General features: G+C 43.9%; 1 protein-coding gene across 1 annotated transcript in view; it reads left to right on the top strand.

The window, feature by feature from the left end:
- The window catches only part of NIPSNAP1 (nipsnap homolog 1), a 244,073-nt gene that overhangs the window by 150,121 nt on the left and 72,784 nt on the right, over positions 1-21,168 (top strand). Inside the window, exon 7 of the mRNA XM_078667188.1 lies at positions 1,571-1,602. Within this exon, the coding sequence (XP_078523314.1) occupies positions 1,571-1,602 (32 nt within the window). The remainder of the gene's footprint in view (positions 1-1,570; positions 1,603-21,168) is intronic.

Genomic DNA, 21,168 nt, shown 5'->3' with positions numbered 1-21,168 from the left:
TTTTTGGTGAGGTATGTTTTGAAGTAAAGGTCTTTCCTGATGAGAAACCAGAGGGATTTAACATTTTGGAGAGTTTGGGGATTCAGTGATACAGGTGTGTGCTGTTGATCAAGCCCTGAGGGTTGAGGCTGGTCTGTGACTGTTAAGTTGAGGATGAAATCTATTTTCAGTTATTTAAACCTAAGGCGGACACTACCCGCTCAATTTTTAATTATAATAAGGCATCATTTCATAAATTGGATCCTCTTGACATAGATCGGACCCTTAGATTCTTTCATTGGCAACGAGTGTCCAGAATAACAGTAGGGTCCCTTTTACTGCTGTCCTGCTGATGCTGCTGTCGTGCACAAGGATCCTCTTGTGCTGCTTTCCGACAAGGTGGTGTTCATGAGGCCTCTAAAAAGGGTGTCCTTAAGTTATTGTCCTGTGAGCATGAAGCCATGATATCTCACATCGGTGATGTGATGATGCTTGTATCATGTGCTTTTGTGATGGGGAGGGCTCACATGTGAGGGAGGTGTGACACTACTGTTTACTTAGGGGAACAGTAAAATGTGCTACTGTATTTTCAGAGGGGAGTTGGTGTTGAAACCCCGATGCTGCTATTGTTTTGGGGTGGAGGAGAGTTTGATGTTGCTGTCCTGCAAGAACAGGTCTTGTTGCTGTGATTCTCTTACCAGGACCCTGCCTATTTATTTTTAGCGAGCACTATTAGGATTTTGTATTATATGAGGGCCCCTCCCATTGTCTCTTACGAGTTACCTTGACCCATCCATAAATAGATGAGATGCTTGTCATCTTAGAGCACAGTGGTATCTTTAGCATAATTAGTGTAAAATGACCTAGTTCAGAAGATAGTACTTTGGACATAATTTGCTATACTTGGAGAGTTCTTGTGGAGGAACAGGATTTGTAAAAAAAAAAAAAAAGTCAAATTGATAAAGAAAGACTTTTTCTTTTTTTATGTAGTTGCTGGTTTAGCTCAATAATTGCCCTATCTCAGTGCTGTTAGGCAGCTGCTTTGCAAAGCAGCATATGAAAACCCTTGGAGTAGTACTGCAGGTCTTGTATTACAGAAAAGGTTATTTCTGAAAGGGTGACCTCAGTAGAATCTCTCTCCATTCATTGTCATCCCTACACACCATGTCTAATGATAAGGTGGGACATTTTAGTTTCTTTAGATATTAGCCTGATTATTTAGGACAATCTGATATTTGTATTTGTGCATCAATATTCTTAAGTCTGTATTTGTGTTTATTTACATATAGTTCTTGTACCAACCAGTGGTTTCGCTATGCATTACAGGTTGAAAGTGTGCAGGAAGTTTCTCATCTTGTCTACTGTGACTTGATCACCTTTTGCTTGGGTCTCTGTATCCAAGTTAGGAAGTGGGTTAAGTAGAGGAATAACAATCTTAAGTCCTCTGTTGCAGAGCAAGCTACCTCACATTTGGATACGCCTCGTCCAGACATTAGCACTGTGAAAGCAATCCAACTCTTTCCCACAGTCCAGTTGCATCCAATTTTAGACCGCTACTATAAACTAAATATCTCATCTGGTTTTCTTTCAGCCGGGAACGATGATTGAATGGGGAAATAACTGGTAAGAATTAGATGCTGTTGGTCTCATTGCCCTTTGCATGGTATAGCACAATGCGTTCTCTTGTTGTTCCTTATTTGTGCATGTGAACTGTGCAAGGCATAGCTGTGTACCTCACATAGTGTGCCCAATTTTCTGTACCATCATTGTTTACCAGCTATGCATGGCACCCTTCTCGGGCTCCTCCCACAGGTATGTGTGTGGCAAGCACTGCACTCCTCTTTTCACTATAATATGTGCCTCTGTTCTGAGTGGTATTCCTCCTGCTGCATCCTAGGCTCTATATTGATAGTCATAAACATTAGAATTGTCCGACCCACATGCAGGATTCCGGAGCGCTTATTACCATACATATAAAAATTACAATAAATTGTAAAATAAATCTTTCATGTTTAAATGCATAATCCGTTCAGTGTAGCTTATCCAAGTCTGCATTTACTGAAATTCAGGGGATTTTTCACCTTCTAAAATAAGGTCCAGCTAAGAAAATGAATACCTAAAACTATTTTGCAGCATAACTATGCTGCCTTAGAACCTCTGCAAAACAGTCAAAATGAAGGGGAAAACAGCCAGATATGCGAAACTCTTATCATTTATCCTTGAAGCAGTCAGCAGCTTCGCAATTTACTTGCAGTTGCTTCGGGGGACAGTTCCCATTTTTTTCTTTCTGGCTCATGAGAGAAAGCTCTGCTCTGTAAACCGGAGCATTATCGGGCAAAAAGTCTGCTTGTCCCCTTTTATTCCAAAGAAGTTTGTCAGTCATGCTTTTTCTGTTTGTCAAAAGCAACGTCACTGTGGAAGAAAGAAGCTCCAAAGGATCTTGACACACTTTGTGTAATTTCCCCTCAGAGCCCACCCCTGTGTAGGAATATCCTTTTTGTAAAAAGAAAAAAACAACTTTGAGAGCTCATGAGGGCTTGCGCCTAAAAAGGAGACTAGATGATGAGCTGTAGAAGCAAAAGATCGTGGAGGTGCATGAGCACCAAAGAACAACTAGTAAATGTGAAACTTCGGCTGGCTCAGGGTTGTAAGACCTCCAAGAGAGGAAGACTCAAGGAGAGGAAGAGTTATAAGAAGCACTGGCATTCCAGGCATGGGCATCCTGTTCAGTTAATGCCAAAGAAGCTGATGAGGATGATAACAAAGACTGATGCAATCCCAGATATTTGGAAACATAGAAACACATGTGTCAGTGTTCACAACATTGAAAAAGACTCACCACTTGGCAAATGCCTCGTCTCTTTAGGGTGTAAAATCAGGGAGACTGCTGCAGCATCTCTAAAAATGGGCAATCTGATTGCTCTTTTAGGCCATTGTGGTATGTCCCTGTGAGAACCATGCTCATCTTTATAGAAGACCTGCCCATGAACAGGTGCAAAGACTACACAGTGGTATTTGGTCGGGGTATTTTGCTGTTTAATCAGGTAATTAATGCATCTCCGGACATGGGGGATTTAGCAACATCTAGCCATTTTCGCAAGCGCACCCTGTGGAGAACCTCATGGTTCAAGCTAACTTAATTGAAGAACAATACATCAATAACGATATTAAATCTTCCCATTCCCGGTGCTTTGCTCTTTGGCCCTAACACAAATGAGAAGATGGAGAGATGCTGTCCAAGGCAAAGACATTGAAAATGGTGGGTCTAGAAGAAAAAAAAAGGTTATTAACAGGTCAATGAAAATATAGCTAAAAAGCGTTACCACCCTTACACGTCGCGGAATTTTGAAACCCGTTTTTGGCAGTTGCCGCATCAGCCGCAACAAGCTCAGCAATGGCAACACTACTCTACACTTGTCCTCTGGACACCAAAGATCCCATCATCATTATCAGCCAGAGTTAGGACATGAGTCCCATTACATTACAACTTCTACCAATGACTTCCTCCTCTGTGGCATTCTGGTGGGTGGGCGGAAGGGAAAGTATTATAAATCATTTTAAAGAGTGAAGTAGAGTAGCATAGCATATCCAAAGACAGATGGGTGCTGAATATTGTGCAAAAAAAGTTATGCTCTACATTTCATGACAGTTCCACCAAAGAAGCCTCAAAAGATTCAACGATGCCTCCTAAAACGGCTATTGAGTGCAAACCACCGTCGCAAAATGGAACAGGCCCCTATTTAAGGTTGTTTTTTTCTGCACCGGAATAGAGCCCAAGCAAGGATTTTAGAGTGATTTTTAGATCTCAGACAGGCTTTGTATGCTGTCACTTCAGCAAATGTTCCTCAATTAAACAAGGGGGTTTGGATGTGTGCTGTGGACATATTAAAACCACATTTCCATATTCCCATCTGTCAGACAATTTCTGAGATTCATAGTGGACCAAACTCACTATTGGCACAAGCTTCTAACTTTCTCAAAATGCATCGAATTGGTTGACACATCTAAAGAAATGGAGGATTTTTTTTATATATGTCCCTACTTAAATGACTGACTAATAACAGCTGGGAACCAACAAAGTGAAGGCAAGATTTTCAGTCCAATTTGAAGCTCCTCAACAGACTGGATCTGAAAGGTAGTCTTTATAAAACCTCAGAACCCGTTTGAAATAAATATGCCTGGTATCGGCTCTGTACATTATACAAAGAAATCTGTTTCATTTAGTGGAGAGACTATATACTCTACAATTCAACCATCACCAACTCCACTCGATGTTCAATTTAACAGCAAGGCAAGTTTGTTCTCTGCTGGTGGCAATGGCTTCATGCCTGATCCTAATATTCTGAATGGCTTGTTGAACATAAAGCACTAAACCTATGGCTGAAAGCTCAGTCATGGGAAGAGCAAATTGTTCTAGCACAAGAAGTCTTACATTCTCTAACCCAGTGGAACAATTGTCACAGTCTCCTATGGGGAGTCCGTTTCCATCAGCATACCCCAACTTGGTAAAGAGTCACAAGTGCATTGTTTCTTGGCTAGGAAGCACACCTGGGCAATCTAAAAGTACATCACAGCTGATCACATTAGAAGACATAATACCAAATCACCCTATTGAAGCTCAGAACGGGTTGTCAGACCCTTCCGTCCTTCCTTCCTTCCTTCTCTGTTATTGAAGAAAATTCTGATTCAAACTACAATCCAACCACAATGCATTACCTTGATAAATAAGACCGAAACCGAGCCAGAAGTTTGTTGAGAGAAGCACAATCTACATGGAAAGGGTTAATTCCAATTGGTTTGACCATAAAGATGTGATGTTGTGTTACGGTATGTTGTTTTAATTTATTACGCACTGAAATCGGCCCGAAGGGATATCTTGGTGCAAGACCAGGGCAGAAGGTCAGGCTGGAATTGAACCTAAAATAGGTGGGTCTTGAGTGCCTTCCTAAAAAAGGAAATGATTTTTACAGAGACGAAGTTGCGTGAACAGATTATTCCAGAGATGGGGGGGGTGGGGGGGGGAGGGAGGGGGCAAGGAATGAGAAAAATCTGCAGCCTGCCCTGGCCTTCTTGAATCTGGGGAGTTTAAGCAGGGCTTTATCGAGAGATCTAAGAAATCTCAATGGAGTGTAGGGCAGAAGCTTAGCTGTTAGAAAAGAACGCCCTTGGCTGTGGAGAGCACAGTGGGTTAGACAGCATAATTTAAAAATAATTCTCTTTCTCACTGGAAGCCAGAGTAGAGACTGCAAAAGTGGAGCTGTGGCAGAGTGCGTGGGGAGGTTGCAAACAAAGCGTGCGGCAGTGTTTTGGAGTTTAGAGAGTAAATTCTCATTGATGGAGGCCAGAAGTGAGTTGCCGTAATCAAGGCGACTGATTACCAAGGCTTGAAACAAGGTTTTCCTTGAGGAAAGTTGTAAGAGAGGGAAGAAACTTCCCTAGATGAATCTGCTAGGAATACTGAACAGTCAAGTGGAGGATGTATGACTGTACAAAGAAAATGAATAAAGGGGGTTTAAATGACTACATTTTAAGGGACATTTTTGCTGATTAGGTTGTACTGCTAATAGATTCACAACAGCAAAAAATACTAAATGGCAAGATTTCGCATTCACAGTAACCCCTGGGAGATGCCCTTTTGATTAACTAGTCATGAAGTTTTCTGTACACCTTTCCCCCGATTTCTCTAGCTGAAACCTGGGCAGATAAAGGCCAAGATGATCTTGATTGCACCGAAATGGCTGAGGCAATGATTGTACACCGACTTACTGCATTCTTCAGCAAAATCTCTCACATGAAGGTGCTGTGCAAATCCAAAATTTGTCCAGGTGCAAGGGCCTCATAGTCCGCCTAAATCTAGCATCCTTGTATTTGGCAGCAAGTTATGTTATGTTGAGAGTTTTTAAAGCGCAAAGGTTGCTCCCATCGGAGTGTCCCCACGCAATGATTGCCCTATCAAGATGCAGGAGTAATGAAAGGGCAAGGAAAAGCCTGAACAAAAAAGGAAGACTGAGATTAGAACAGCAAAAAAGCAAAAAGTTAAGTTATCCTAAAAAAACATGTTTTAAGTTCTTTCCTGAAAGTTTTCTCAGTGGGTTCTTGTCTCGGGTGATGGGGCAGGGTGTTCCACAGCTTCGATGTCCGAAACCAAAAGAGGAACCACCCAACGATCTGAGTCTTCTACTGGGTTGGTGGGTTTTATTTAATGGAAATGGATAATGAGGGCCTCTTCCATTAAAGAGAAGATGGCAGAAGCACATGGCTTTAAGGTAATTCTTTTTCCTAAAAGCAGCCATTTGAGATCTTCTAGGGTAGGGCCCGTGGGTGCCCACCTTGGCAGTTTCAACAGGAGGCGTGCCACCGCATTTTGCACTCTGTAGTTTATTTAATCTATCTTGTGTGGCTCTAATGTACAGTATGTTACATTTGTCCAATTTGGCCATAGCATAGGCCTGAACGAAATCTTAAGAGTGCTGAAACACTTCCCAGCCACACAGGATATTTGGCTGTCAAAAGTAAGGTTGGAGTCCAACGGAAAGCCCACGTTTTTCACTTTGTGCTTAGGATCTGGAGTAGGGCCAAGTTCCTTGTGCCACCAAGCTGATGACCAGACGGAGGGTTGTTTCCCAACAATGAGTACCTCGGTTTAATTTGCGTTCAACTTGAGGCCGCTCATATTCATTCATTTGTAAAGTATTTGTAAAGCGCAAACAATTACCCGAGGGTATCAAGGCGCTGGGGGCTGTCGGGAAGATTAAGTGACCTATTGCCCAGAGTCACATGGTGCTGGGCTGATCTGCCTCGGGCGCTGGGGATCGAACTGTGAGCCCCCAGGTTCCGGAGTCAGTCGCCCTGGCCGCTGCGCCACACCTCTTCCTTCATTCAGCAAGATCCCTCAGGCAAGATATAAATTGGGGTGCAGCCCACTCTTCCTCCTGAGAGAGATTAACAATAAGCTGTGTGTTTTCGGTAAAGGACACTTATGGTGACCTTGTGTCACTCGAGGACATCAGCCAGAGGGCGCATGTAAAGATTGAACAATGTAGGGCTTGATATTGAGCTCTGAGGCACCCCCTTGGTTAGGGGATGCACTTCAGAGGCGAAGGGAGTTTGCACCACTTGAAAGGTACAGTCATGGAGGAAAAAGGCCAGCCACGTTAGGGCAGGGCGCCAGATACCTTAGTTTCCTAGGTGTTCTAGCAGAAGGCCATGGGCTACAGTATTGAATGCTGCGCTAAGATCCAGCATAATCAGAGCGGCCGTTTGGCCTCGGTCAGGACAGAATCTAAGCAATTGAGGCCTGCAGTAAGGCTGATTCGGTGCTGCACTGAGCAAGAAATCCTGATTGTGATTTGTGCAGTATGACATTTGATTCCATGAAACTTATTAGTTGAGTATTAATGTTTCTCAACAATTTTGGGGAAATTTTTTTTAAAAATAAAGAGAAGAAGCGAGATGGGCCTGAGGTTTTCTATAAGTGACAGATCTAAAGAGGGTTATACAATAGCATGCTTCCACTTAGTAGGGATTTTGCCAGTTGTGAAGGAGATGTTTAGCAGATTGCTCAACCTTTGTAAGATAGTCTCCATTCCCTGTACCAGAGTTCTTGGAGGAGCTGGATTGGAGCAAATCTCCTGAATACAGGCATACACAGACATGTAAATTTGCCAAAAGATTGTGTGGACATTTAAGAAGCCAACTACAAAAGGATGCTGATCCCATATCCTACTCAGAAGCTGCCATACCAACCATATTTTGCCAAATCTGGACTTCATTTCCCATTGACTGTGTTATATCTTGCAGTAATTACTGTGTATAGAAAGTTTCCTTCCCAGAATTTGTTGTACACGATTCTGGGAATTAAGGACTTAATTGTCCAGCCGAATCTGAACCCCTCCCCTCCCCTCCTTGGGATCAGTACGGTTCTATAAAAATTGATTTTGCAGCCTTTTTAATTGTCACTACTTCTGTGCATAGTGTTGATGAGATCCAAGTCCTTCTGGTGCATGAACCTTCCACATTTATTTCATTTTGATCGAGTCACTATACCTGACCAACTTCTCTACTGAAATGTTGGATCAGATTTTCACTTAAATCCATCTATCTCCTTGCTGGTCTTCTTTAAACACACATCACCAGTGGAAAGGTCTTTACATTCTTCAGACATACAAAAAGTCCTAACATTTAGCTTAGACAGGACTAACGGCCTTCGGGTGGCTTCTCAATTATTTGTCAACTAATTCCCATGTAAGAATGGGTATGGTGATTTCCACCCAATCCATTTGATTGTTTTTTGCATAGTTTTATGTTACCTTTTATCTAGGTAAACAGAAAGGTCATTCAACAAAGGGTAAAGTAGCTATGACTGGGTATGTAATCTTCCCATGTCATAAATTTGCAAGTGTGCGAAATGAAACTGGTCACCCTTCCACAAGGCACTATTGTTTAGAAACTGATGCTACAAAAGATTTAGTAGTTGGCAAGGCTACTCTGAAAAACCTGTTCATGAAGAGTACAAGCTGGTTTGACCATATTCTCAGTTTTCTACTTTAATCTTATTTTTCTGGTTCTTTTCAGTTGCTGAGTTTTGGGAGAAGCTTGCTATTCTGTTCTCATGTTATTGACTATCAGGGAGGATACTATCTTGTAGAAGGAACATGTGCTTATTTGTAATCCTAGTTTTGCATTGTTGGAATCTTCATTGCATACTCTGGCTTGAAGCTACCAGATAGCTATCCCCAAGGCTTCAAAGATTACCCTAGAATACTTATTTAAGGTGCTGTTCAAAAGAACGGATGTTCTAAAGCAACTATCAGTGCAAGTCATGAAAGCTGCTGGTTTCTCAAAGAAGCAATGTCCTTATTTCTTGTATGGAAGAGTTTCAGCCCATCTGGTTGGTTTCCCCTTTATTTTCCTTGTGGTTTCTCAGGGACTGTAAGACTGCAAAGTGATAGGTAGGCTTCAATGTTGTTTTATGTACTCTTTTTTTCATTTGGACTTTGTTTTTAAAGATTAAAAATCTGAAATGTAATAAACTCAGCCTTATATACTATTAATTCAGTGTTTGATTATACATTGAAATATCTATTTTTACCATTTATAGTAACTACGTATGTGTTAAGTATTCCAGGATCCCGTGTGTGGGCATGACAGTTCTCATATTTAAGTAATTTTTCCTTCTCTAGTATGGAATTCTCTCTTCTATTCTTAAACAGTAGAAAATTTCTGCACTCGTATATGATCCCCCAGGACACCACTTTAAAACCCTTTTTACAAAGGAAAAATGCTTGCAATGTTTTCTGTTTTCCGTTTGCAGCTTAAAGAAGTAAACCCAGTGATCCAAATTGACAATGCAATTCATTTGACTGAAAATACCACTATACTTAACCCTTTTTAAAATTCTAAATTGCAAAACGTAGCCTCTAATGAGCTGGGCACACAATTGGGCATGCCACCTTTAAAGAACTCCAGGGTCTTCCAGCCTTCCCGCCATGTGGTGCAGGGTCAATAAGGCTGTGCATTTCAGTAGCTTACAAGAAAAGTATTACATAACAGCCTTGCCTTTTTAAGGCATTTTGTAAACGTTTTTATGGAGTTTTTTTTTAGCATTCTTCAATATCTTTCACCTTTTTTTGGGGGGGGGGGGGGGGATTCCTCCACTTTTTTTATTTTTGTATTTGTGTTGTCTGTGCCTTTTTTTCCCTTGGGTTTATATTTCCTTAGGTGCTTCTCTTCCCACCGTTTTCCATTGACCATCATGCCAGCTATTTTTGTCAGGAGACCTTCATGTGGACCAAAAATATCCTGCAATGATGAAAACAGTGTCTCCTAGATTACCACTCCATCATGAGTTGTAAAAATTGTCTGGAGGTGGAATACACCTGCCTCAGCGACGGAGGGGGAGTTCGTCGTGGAGAGAAACAGAGAGGTCGCCTGTGTTGCTTTGTTGTCCAATAGCTCCAGAGGAGCTAGTGGGTGGAGGCACTTCAGCCTCTTTCTTTGTCCCTGGTGTGACCACTTTGGGTTCCTGTTTTGATGTCCTCAGGCGGCTTCTTGTGGCTTGAGACCCTCTAGGTAGAGACGTTCGCCATTCTAAATGGCTATGTCGAGTATTTCATGAGTTTCCCTATCAAAGTCTGGTGACTTTTCCTCTGTGTGGTCAATCTGATGGAGTTTTCAAAAAAGTTTCCTTTCTGTGTTATTAGGCTTTTGTGTTAGTGACCAACAGGCCTTAAGAAAAAGATGATACGTACCGAATTACATTCGGAATTTATCATCCAATATTGCAGAAAGGGGATAATACCAGTAGGGCTTCAGATTAAAAATGAGCCAGGTCTGTTCGTGAATAATGACAAATTCAAGGAAAGTTGGACATTAATCGCGAACAGATGCAGTCGCGACTGGATGTTGCTCATAATAGAGACCGCTCAAAGCATCATAATAATTGAAAGGGAGGAGATCGAGACCCTGGAGAAACAACTAAATGAAAGCACGGCCTTAGAGGATGCTAAGAAAAAACTTGATGAGATACAAGAGGACATTAGTGGGTATCAAGAGTATATGATCAATAAAAAATCTAACAAGCTTCGCAAGGATATAGCGAACTACAAAATAGAATCAGTATACCCCTATGTACAGAAGGACTACTATGAGCAACCAGCAGCGACAGAATACAATGGCAAACATTTTAACTACACCAGGAACAGATATTATAAAAAGAATGTGACATTTTCAGACAGTTCATACAATAGTTCTGACTCTGAAGGTGACAAAAATCGGGAGAACAGGAACAGAATTGAGGGGCGAGAAGGAGCCTCAGGAAGGGAATATCAACCAGTTTTTTTAGGACAACAGCAGAGACGTCAACCCAGGGGCTTCAAGACCCGAGGGAGGGGTCGTCTTGGCAACCAACAGACAGGGGGGACCATGAGGAGACCTTACATGTGAACCCGCAGCCACAAAGACTTGGAATAGAAAACAAAAACCTGAAAGCCCCTATAATAAATCTCTCTAATAAAATACTAACAATACATGAGATTAGCGTCCTAGAGAAAGGATTAGGATTTGCACCAAGTACAATGGGATGCAGATTCAACATAGAGAGGGACGTTAAGGATCTGTTTAGAAAAATTAGAGTTAAAAAGTTTTTTGCTGGAAAGGAAGGGAGAGCATCCAATAACAAGTCAGGTCTTAAACCTCCGTCCACTTGGACACCCAACACAACTATGGTTGGGCAGGAGGTAGATACCTTTGAAAAGGCTGTGACTATTGGCCTTGAGAAACTCTTGGACATACAGGTTTGGACACAAAATAATCTATCAAAACCTGAAAGGGAGGCATTAAAAAATCTGTCTGCTTGTGATGACATTACCATCAAACCAGGGGACAAGGGTGGGAGCATAGTCGTATTAACTACAGAAGACTATGAGAGGAGAATGTGTAATTTGTTGGAAAACCCCACACATTATAAACCCTGTACTGTTAGAGATTGGGATAATCTCAAAAAGAAGGTGAAAGATGTGGTCATTTTTGCCAAGGAAGATGATATCATCTGCGATGATGAATATCGATTTCTAATTAATGAGCACCCTAAGGTACCTGCCCTTTATGGGCTTCCAAAAGTTCATAAGAGTATGGAGGACCCTCCAATGCGCCCCATAGTGTCAGGTATTGACTCATTAACGGAACCCCTGAGCAAGTATGTTGACCACTTTATTCAGCCTTTAGTCACAAAGTTACCATCCTACATAAAAGACACCACACATATGATCTCTAAAATTGAAGGCATGCCATTCAAAAAGGACTCTCAGTGGCTGGTATGCTTAGACATAGAAGCATTATATACGAACATCCCGCAGCAAGATACTGTGAGAATGATGGAGGACATTTTGAGGAATGAAGTGGGGGACCTCACTGCCCAAAATACCTTCATCATTGAGTGTATAGAGAGAATCCTAAAAAACAACATTTTTTTGTTCAAGAATGATTATTATTGTCAAATCAAAGGCACGAGTATGGGGGCCACATGTGCCCCGAGCCTCGCATGCCTCTACGTAGGGAAATTCGAGACCCAACATATTTATAATGAAATGTGTCCCTTCTTTGAAAATGTGAAATGTTGGTCTAGATTTATAGACGACATTTTCTTCATTTGGGATGGCCCAGTAGAGGAACTGAATAATTTTCTTGAATGGATAAACTGTAGAGATTCCAACTTAAGGTTTACCTCAACCAAAAGTCAATCAACAGTAGATTTTCTGGATATTAGAATCCATGAGAATGAGGGATGTTTGAATGTAGAACTGTACGTGAAACCATCAGATCGTAACACTTTGTTACACCATACTAGTTACCACCCTAAATGTCAAAAAGACGGGATACCATTCAGCCAGTTTCTACGCATAAGGCGTAATTGCAGTGATAGGAAGAGCTTTGAACTACATGCAGAAAATTTAAAAGCCAAGCTGGCACAAAGAGGATACCCGAGACGTCTGATCAGACAAGCATATAAACGCGCAAAGTATTATAACCACGACAGTTTGTTTGAAACCTCGGAGAAAACTAATGAATGTAATGAGGGTATCATCATGGTATCGGATTTCAATGGCTTTAGCAATAAAGTAAAGAATTTGATAAATAAAAACTGGGCCATACTTAATAAAGTAGGGACAGCACCGATAGCTAAGCCAACCTATGCCTATAGGAGAAATAGGACCATCAGAAATCATCTGGTACAGACTTTCAGAGAACCTAAAACCAGTGGCCTCAGGAATGTTCTAAATAACACTCCCATCAGGGGCAATCTGCCATGTGGGACATGTTCACACTGGAATAACATCAAAACAGATAAATTGGAGGTGAATGGAATCACACATTGGATGAACGACCATGTAAATTGCCGGACATCGAATGTAGTGTACCTTTTGATTTGTCCGTGCAACAAATGCTATATAGGTGAGACTGGACGCGAAATGCGCTTACGCCTCACTGAGCACCGCTCAGCCATAAAAAATCAGAGAAAGAACGCTTCCTTGGTTGAGCATTGGCTCACCGAGAAACACAGCTTGGATGATGTAAAATGGTTCATTCTAGAAAAAATCAAAATATCTGTGAGAGGAGGTGACTTAAACAAGAAACGGCAATTAAGAGAACAGTTTTACATGTCCAAATTCAAATCCTATTACTTGACTAATTAATTTCACCACTTTTTGCCAATTAAGAACGATATATAAGATGGGCTAGTAGTGACCCTCCCATACCGGAAGCTGGGGAGTACTACGTGACCAACCGCCGATTTTTACGGTAAGGAGACATGCTGGAAGGGGATATGCTGTTTAGAGTTAGTACTCCGCAGCATAAGATCGGCCCGATGTCTTAAGCCTTAGTGGTGTAACTACACTAAGACCCCCATAATGGAGGATAATTGATCCAAGAAGGGCAGGATACTAAGTCTGCTCAGATAGCTGCTTAGGAGCAACACTGCAAGGGCATTTGTTCACGAGGGTGCACAGCAGTAAAATGATGAGGGCTATCGTATCTCGGAATACAAGGGGAATACGGATCCGGTTCAGGAAAACACTAGACATTGGTTATGGAGGAGCCGGTAGTCAAAAATAGCCTAGTGAATCCAAGGGTCATCTGAATACGGACGCCCTAGAAACATTACCAGAGAGGTGGGGGAACACGTGGGCAGTTCTATAAAATCATTGAATTATGAGCCCAATTGTAGCTGTTTAATAAGTATAGAGTGGCTAAGTTTGTAACTACCACGTACGATGTATAAGGGTGAGGGTAGACTTGTGAGAACCGTATGTAACCCTCACAAACAAACTCTGGAGTCACAGCACAGAATAAAAAAATATTTTTTTAAATAAAATCAGCAGTCACTCTAAACTCAGTTATTATTTGCCTGCCTCAGGGGCAAAATTGAGTATTTCTGATTGGATAATAATTATCTATAGAGAAATAATGTTCTACACAATATTGCTCTATTACATAGATCCACACCAGGAGCCCACAAACAAGAGGGTGCGAAAACAGGGCACCGAGCCTCCTGCCAAACGCACAATAGAGGACAGCATAAATAACTGTTACGCTGCCACTGGGAAGTGCACAATTTTATGGTATGTATGGGTGTATCTAACTGGCTAGGCACTAGTTTGGTTATCATTACCCTAGCAAATCAAATTTGAAAATGTATGCCCTGTCTATCCAATACAGGCATCAAGAAACTGACGGAATTGGCGCTTAAGTTCACAGCCTGACTGAATAACAATGCTATATGTTTAATGGTATGTACTTATGCTTACCAATTAGATGATCGGTGATAGCATGATCATAGGATAAGGGTTCTCATGATGATGTTCTGTGTACTTATACAGACATCGGCGAATCTGATAGTATCCCTGCGCAGATTGAAAGACGCATCGTTGGTGAAATTAGAGACCACCGATCAATTGTCTCCCCGGTTTTTAAAGTAAGTTGTTAATGTGTAAACACTACCACAACAACAGGCCGACGACAAGAGTTTGAATTAATACTATACTCTCTCTAAGAAATTCTAAAAAGAACTTATTTTTCCTATCCTTGTATTTTAGATTGCGTGACTTACGATAAGTGGTTGCCCAACAAAAAGATCAGAATTGATGACATAGGTGTCCTGATTATTAAGAGCAGGAACTGTACCCCAACAATTCAAGTAAGTTGGGTGATAAGTTTTGACAAATAGCCTAGATAGTGACATGAACTAGATGTGCCCACAATTAGAATAATTTCTCTCCAATCACAATAAATTAATGGTATGCATTTCTTTCTAGAAAGAAGAACACATTGGTTTTTAATTCGTCTGTCCTGAAGAAGGTGCCACTATACCTTTAAGCACCGAAACGCGTCGACAAAGGACTTATTTTATTGTATGTGTATATTGAAGTAATATGCCTATTAAGTAATTTGTGAACTTCTTGTTTTATTTAATATTTAAGTTTGATGCATAACCATCCGTGACTCTGTGCCAGAATAACGTAATACGAAATTGTTAGAGAGAGGTGTGAATATTGTACCAGAGCACTGCACGAATATATTTGTAAAATGTTTTTAATGAAGAATGAATATGTTTTAAGAAAATAAACTTTGAGAGATCTAAATCTAATTTAGTGTGGTGTAATAAGAACATTTAGTGTCACGGCTAAAAACAAAAGGTATTGGATATGCATGTAGGCCTGTTGGTCACTAACACAAAAGCCTAATAACACAGAAAGGAAACTTTTTTGAAAACTACCTTATACCCGGTCCTTTCTGGTCTCTGGGAAACTCTCTTCTTTGCAAGAAGGTCAATCTGATGGAGATTTATAGCCACAGATTCCTAACTATAGAATGTCTCCCTGGCGTCAGACTGGGCCCAGAAGATTTTTCATGAGCAGTACCCGTGCTAGCCTGTAGGTGGCGTTGATTGGCTCCACGTCCCTCAGTGCCAGCGTCTGCACCGAAAGTGATGTCCCGATACCTATATAGGCGCCACCCATTCACGCTGACGTCAGTTCTTTTCTTTCCGTGCCAGCCAGTGCTGATCCGAAGAAGAGCTACCCCTCTGTCATTTTTTGACAGGTGTTTTTTGACATTTTTGTTGGCTATCTTTGAGGTTTATCTCCTGGTGTGTCGAGGAATGTCTTTGTGCTAGTTGGGTTTTAAGTTCTGTGGGGCCTGTTACCAACCGATGTTAGTGACGGACCCTCATCTCATTTGTCTGTAGCGTCTGGAACGTAAAAACATCAAGATTTGTTCTGATTGCTGGACCATAGCTCCCAAGGCTTTGAGGGAGCAGTCCTGAAGCTGCTAGCCACCCTGCATATGACTCTGTGGCAGTCGAGATCCTGGTTGAGGGCAAGGTTCCAGGATAATTTGCTGAGCCCGAAGTCTTCCTGGTCCCATTCAAAGTCCTCTGGACACTCAGGTTGGTGGCACAAATAGAAGAGCAAGAAGTCAAAGCGCTCTTCGACTTCTCCTCATCAGTAGGCCAACGAGACGAGAGAACCTCGGTGTCCTAGGAAATTTTTCCCTGAAGCCTGGGCCAACTCCGCGCCTTCTCGAATTTACAAAGGTTGGAGCAACCCCATCCAATTTAAAGAGTTCTATGAGGACATGTGCCTCATATTTGGGCGGCCCGACCCAGTCAGAAGGGGCCCCATCTGGTTCAACACTGGCGGCTCCAATGGGGCCCCCAAGGATCCATTCCTGGATGCGGACCGATGCCGGCCGTGCCCTCTCGAACTTCCCCAGCGATGAGCCCAGCGCTGGCAGCACCATCTCAATTGTCAACCACAACTCTGACACAGAGCCAGAACGGAGTTGCCCGATGGCAACTCTGATGCCAGCTGGAGTCTTGCCTCCTAGATCGGAGGCTGAGCCTTATTTTTATCAGCTATGCCTTAGGGGAAGACTGGGGGAAGGGGTCACTGGACCCTTTAGAATACCAGCCCTATGAGGAAGTACAGAGTTTGGACTGGTGTGGGACCTGGGTGAGGCCAGCGGCCTGGATACGTCTCAGATGCTGGTCTGCTTTCTCCACCTACTGTGGCTAGGGAGGAGGGCGCTTCTTACGCAATGGTGATGCAGAGGGTGTCTGAGGTCCTTGACCATTAGCTACTTTCAGAGGCAGTCAAGACTAATCTCTTGATAGAGGTGTTGCAACCGGGAGTCTCTGCATTGGAACCCCAACTCCCATTCAATGATGCCCTTACAGATGTCCTGTTGGGTACGTGGTCCAAACCCAGCACAGGGGTTCCTGTGAATAGGATGATTACCCGCCACTATCGCCCCGCAACACCCTACCCTGAGAGCTTGGTGGTCCAAGCCTCCACCTCTCTAGGGGCCATATGCATGAACCCATTTTCCCATAGACACAGAATGGGCAAAACCCTTTGATGCATCTGGCCCTAGGTGCTTTCCCTACCTCTCCCTCAGATAGCGATTCCAAGAGGCTGGACTAATTTGGGAAGATGTAGGCTTCTGCCAGCCTGGCTTTGCGGTGGTCCTTGAACACTGCATGCCAATTGGGCCGTTATTCCCACACTTTGTGGGATACGGTTGCGCAGGTACTGACACAGGTCCCCGAGGAGGCCTGGACTGTACTCTGCTGCGTCTCTTCCATCGGTAATAGCTTGTGAAAGTTCACTATTCAGTAAGCTACCCTTACGGCCAGGTCCTTTGATTACACCCGCCTCTACAGAGACAATGCCGTTTCAGCTTTAAGGATTCTCTGCTATGGCCAGGTCCTTAGGCCTCTCTCCTGGCGCACGTTCACCTCAATCTGACTTTTGCTTCTTTCATGGTTACGAAGGGGGCTTCCAGCCGCGCCAATTCCCGCCCAGCCACTGCACTGCGCAGGCTCCCCAGCCTCTGCATTGCTGAGGGCATGGTATCCACAGATCTCATGGGTCAGGTGGCCATCGGTCTAGTCATGTCAAGGTTCGGCTTTAGGCTTCCTCGGGGCTGAGTTGAGAGTCCAATACCTGGCCCTACCAAATTACCTCAATGTTCAATATGCAGTGACACGAACAATCGAGATAATTCAACGGGGCGCGGGAAAGGAAGGGGACAGCGGGGAGGGAGATCTGAAATGACAAATAACAAAAGATTAGAACACCCTATCTCCCTCACTCTAACGGGTATTCTACAGTGGTCTTCACTAACCAAAGAACTTCCCACTATGTGTGAGTAATACCTGTAAAGGAAAATACACAAGGCTTTAATCCTAGCGGAGACACTGATGTGGAGGAGGTAAGAGGACTTGTACCCAGCTGCAAGACAAAACATACACTGTATGACATATACAGGTGCAGGGAAACCTGAATAACGGATATATAACAGCAAATACCCTACACATACCCTGAATATTGCTTCATATCTACTTGTATGGGTAAACCACAAGCCCCTCTCTCAAGACCCCTCCTGTCTCCTGCAGAAACGAGAATAAAAGAACAATAAATTCTGCTTCATGCGGAAACTCCCCTGAATTCACCAAGAGAAAAGGCTCCTTTTTGAACGGAACGCAGTGTTGACGTCACACCGCGGTGCCAAATAGTTATTGTGCCCTATTTCAATAAAGGAGTCAAAGTTTTACTCCTTCTGGGCAAATGAATAGCGAGGCTCAGTGTTCATGTGCAAGTGAGTCCCTTCGCTTTTCCTTGAAACAAGATATTTATATACAGTTAGCGTTTGGCAATGAAGCTGCGCCAGGTCACTGTAGCTCCAACTGCCCATGGAATGCCAAACACTGTTCTGGACCAACAACCAAAGATGGGTTCTTTCTGAGTCAGCCGGCCGGTGTGCTGTTGGAATCGATGGAACCAACGTCTCACACCGCCGCCAGAAAGCCCCTTACTCACGGTTCAGACGGACTTGGGAAAACAAGTCGGAAACTGCCAAGGGTCCGGAGCTCCACACTCTCTTCCCTGTAACTACGGAATTATCGGCGTTTCACAGCCGTTAGTTCCGCTCCTTTATTTCCTGGCATGCGCGCGCACTCGGCGTCCTACGTGACCTACGCGCGGCATGCCGGGAACTGTAGTTTCCTTTCTTCCTGCGACAGCCCGGGACCCGTGAACACCGCGGTACACCGCGGAACATGACAGTACATCCCCCTTCACAAAGGGGACTGACCCGCCCTTGGCTTCGCTGGAAACAAACGATGGAACTGAGCCACCAACCTGGGAGCCCGAACGGCCCTGGCCGGTTCCCAGGAATCCACCTCAGGCCCATACCCCTTCCAGGACAGCAAGTACTGCAATCGACCCCTCACCCATCTAGAGTCCAACACCTTCCGTACCTCATACTCCTTATCCTGTTGCACCCAGACAGGCAGAGGTGATCTACGCACAGGACACCTAGAGGGTTTCAAGGGCGACACATGAAAAACCGGATGGATACGCATCTGCGCCGGTAGACGCAGACTCACAGCCACAGGGTTCACATGCTTTACCACTCGGTAAGGACCGATGAACCGGGGGTTAAACACGCTGGGCCGTTTAAACTTGATGTTACGTGTGGACAACCACACCAGATCCCCCTTCCGATAGACCGGATTGGGTCTCCTGTGCTTGTCGGCCTGGTGTTTGTACCTAGCTTTGGCCTTTGTAAGATTCCTGCGTGTATCCAAAAGAACTTGGCGCACACGCATCAATCTTTCTTTCACCTCAGGTATTTTCACATTATCGGAAGGTAACAGCATGGGGGTGAACCGGGGGTGATGCCCATAGGAACAATAGAAAGGTGAGTGGAGTGTGGATGCGTGTTGGGTGCTATTGTAGGCCACCTCTGCCACCCACAACCAAGTTACCCAGGAATCGCTGCTTTCTTGTACATAACAACGGAGGTACTGTTTTAAGGATTGATTTACTCTCTCCGTCTGTCCATCTGTTTGCGGATGGAAGCTAGTGGACACAGACGAGGTGATGTGTAAGGCGGTGCACCATGTTTTCCAGAATCGGGCTGTAAACTGAGCCCCGCGATCGGATACGATATCACGGGGCAGGCCATGTAGCCTTACTACGTTCACCAGTAGAAGGTGAGCCAATTGGCCCGCAGAGGGCACCTGAGCACAGGCGATGAAGTGGCCCATTTTTGTTAGGAAGTCCACCACAACCACTATAGCCGCTTTGCCTTGGTCTTTCGGAGTCCTACTATGAAGTCCACTGAGAATCTTTCCCACGGAAGGTTAGGAGTGAGAAGCGGTTGTAACAACCCCTGCGGTTGTTGTCGGTTCGATTTCATCTGATTACAGGTGACACACTCCGCCACCCATTGGCTCAAATCTGGTCTGATGGAAGGCCACCAGAATTGTCTTTGGGTTTTTTCCAACGTTTTGATGAATCCCATATGTCCCGCACACGGGACTTTGTGGCACCAGGAGAAGACTGTCTTCCGCAACGCAGTCGTGGGTATTAGGACTTGTGTTCCTCTCATAGGGATGCCTTGTTTCATCTTCCACTCAGGGTGATGCCGTAGCCATGTGCGCCACACACAGGTTTGGGCTCCTCTCCGTACTCCCGATAGGAAATCGTTGGTGTGGGTTACTCCTATCACCTGTCCGGGCTCGACGATAGATCGAATGGGTTTCTCCAAAGGGAGTAGGTGATTTTCTCTTCGTGTTAGTGCATCAGCTTTTCTGTTGTTAGTACCGGGCCTGAACGTAACCATGAAGCGGTATTCTTCGAAGAACAACATCCACCGAAGCTGTCTGGGGGACAGATGTCTTGCTGCTCTTAAAAACTGCAGATTGCGATGGTCGGTATACACCGTGATCAAGTGTTTGGCTCCCATCAGCCAGTGTCGCCATGTTAAGAAAGCGTCTCTTATGGCAAGCAATTCCTTTTCCGCGATAGTATAATTTACTTCCGCAGGGCTGAGTTTCCGTGACATGTAGGCGATTGGATGTAGAACACCCGTGGAACCCTCTTTTTGGGACAATACTGCCCCCAGAGCAATCTCAGAGGCATCTGCCTCGACGATGAATGGGATATCCGGATTGGCATGTGTTAACACCGGGGCAGAGGAGAAGGCAGTCTTTAATGCGTTAAACGCACGCTGTGCTTCCTGATCCCACACGAACTGTGTGTTCTTTTTTGTAAGTCTCGTGAGGGTTGCCACCATTCCTGAGAATCCTGCTATGAATCTCCTGTAAAAGTTGGCAAATCCCAACAGGCTCTGAATGTCCTTGACATTCTTGGGTACTGGCCATTCCACTATGGCTTGCACTTTTCTTTCTGCCATCACTTGTCCCGATGGCGTCAGCATCACACCCAGAAACTCCACTGTTGTGACGTGGAATTCGCATTTGGTGATTTTACAGAAAAGATGGTGTTCCCTTAGCGCCTGTAATACGGATTTGACATGTGTTATGTGCTCCTTTGTTGAATTTGAATAGACCAAAATATCGTCTATGTAAACGACTACGTGACGGTCCAAAAAGTCGCGAAGTACTTCGTTGAGAAAGAATTGAAACGCGGCCGGGGCGTTGCAAAGCCCAAAGGGCATCACCAAATACTCGTAGAGTCCATACCGCGTTTTAAAGGCCGTCTTCCACTCATCACCCTGCCTAATGCGTACAAGGTGATATGCCCCACGCAGATCCAACTTTGTATAGATACGCGCTGCACGGACTTGTTCCAGGAGTACTGGGATCAAGGGCAAGGGGTA

The sequence above is a fragment of the Lissotriton helveticus genome, chromosome 11 (genome assembly GCF_964261635.1).
Source record: "Lissotriton helveticus chromosome 11, aLisHel1.1, whole genome shotgun sequence".
NCBI classification, from domain to species: domain Eukaryota; kingdom Metazoa; phylum Chordata; class Amphibia; order Caudata; family Salamandridae; genus Lissotriton; species Lissotriton helveticus.
The sequence above is the reverse complement of the archived record's forward strand: the minus strand, read 5'-3'. Positions and strand labels throughout refer to the sequence as shown.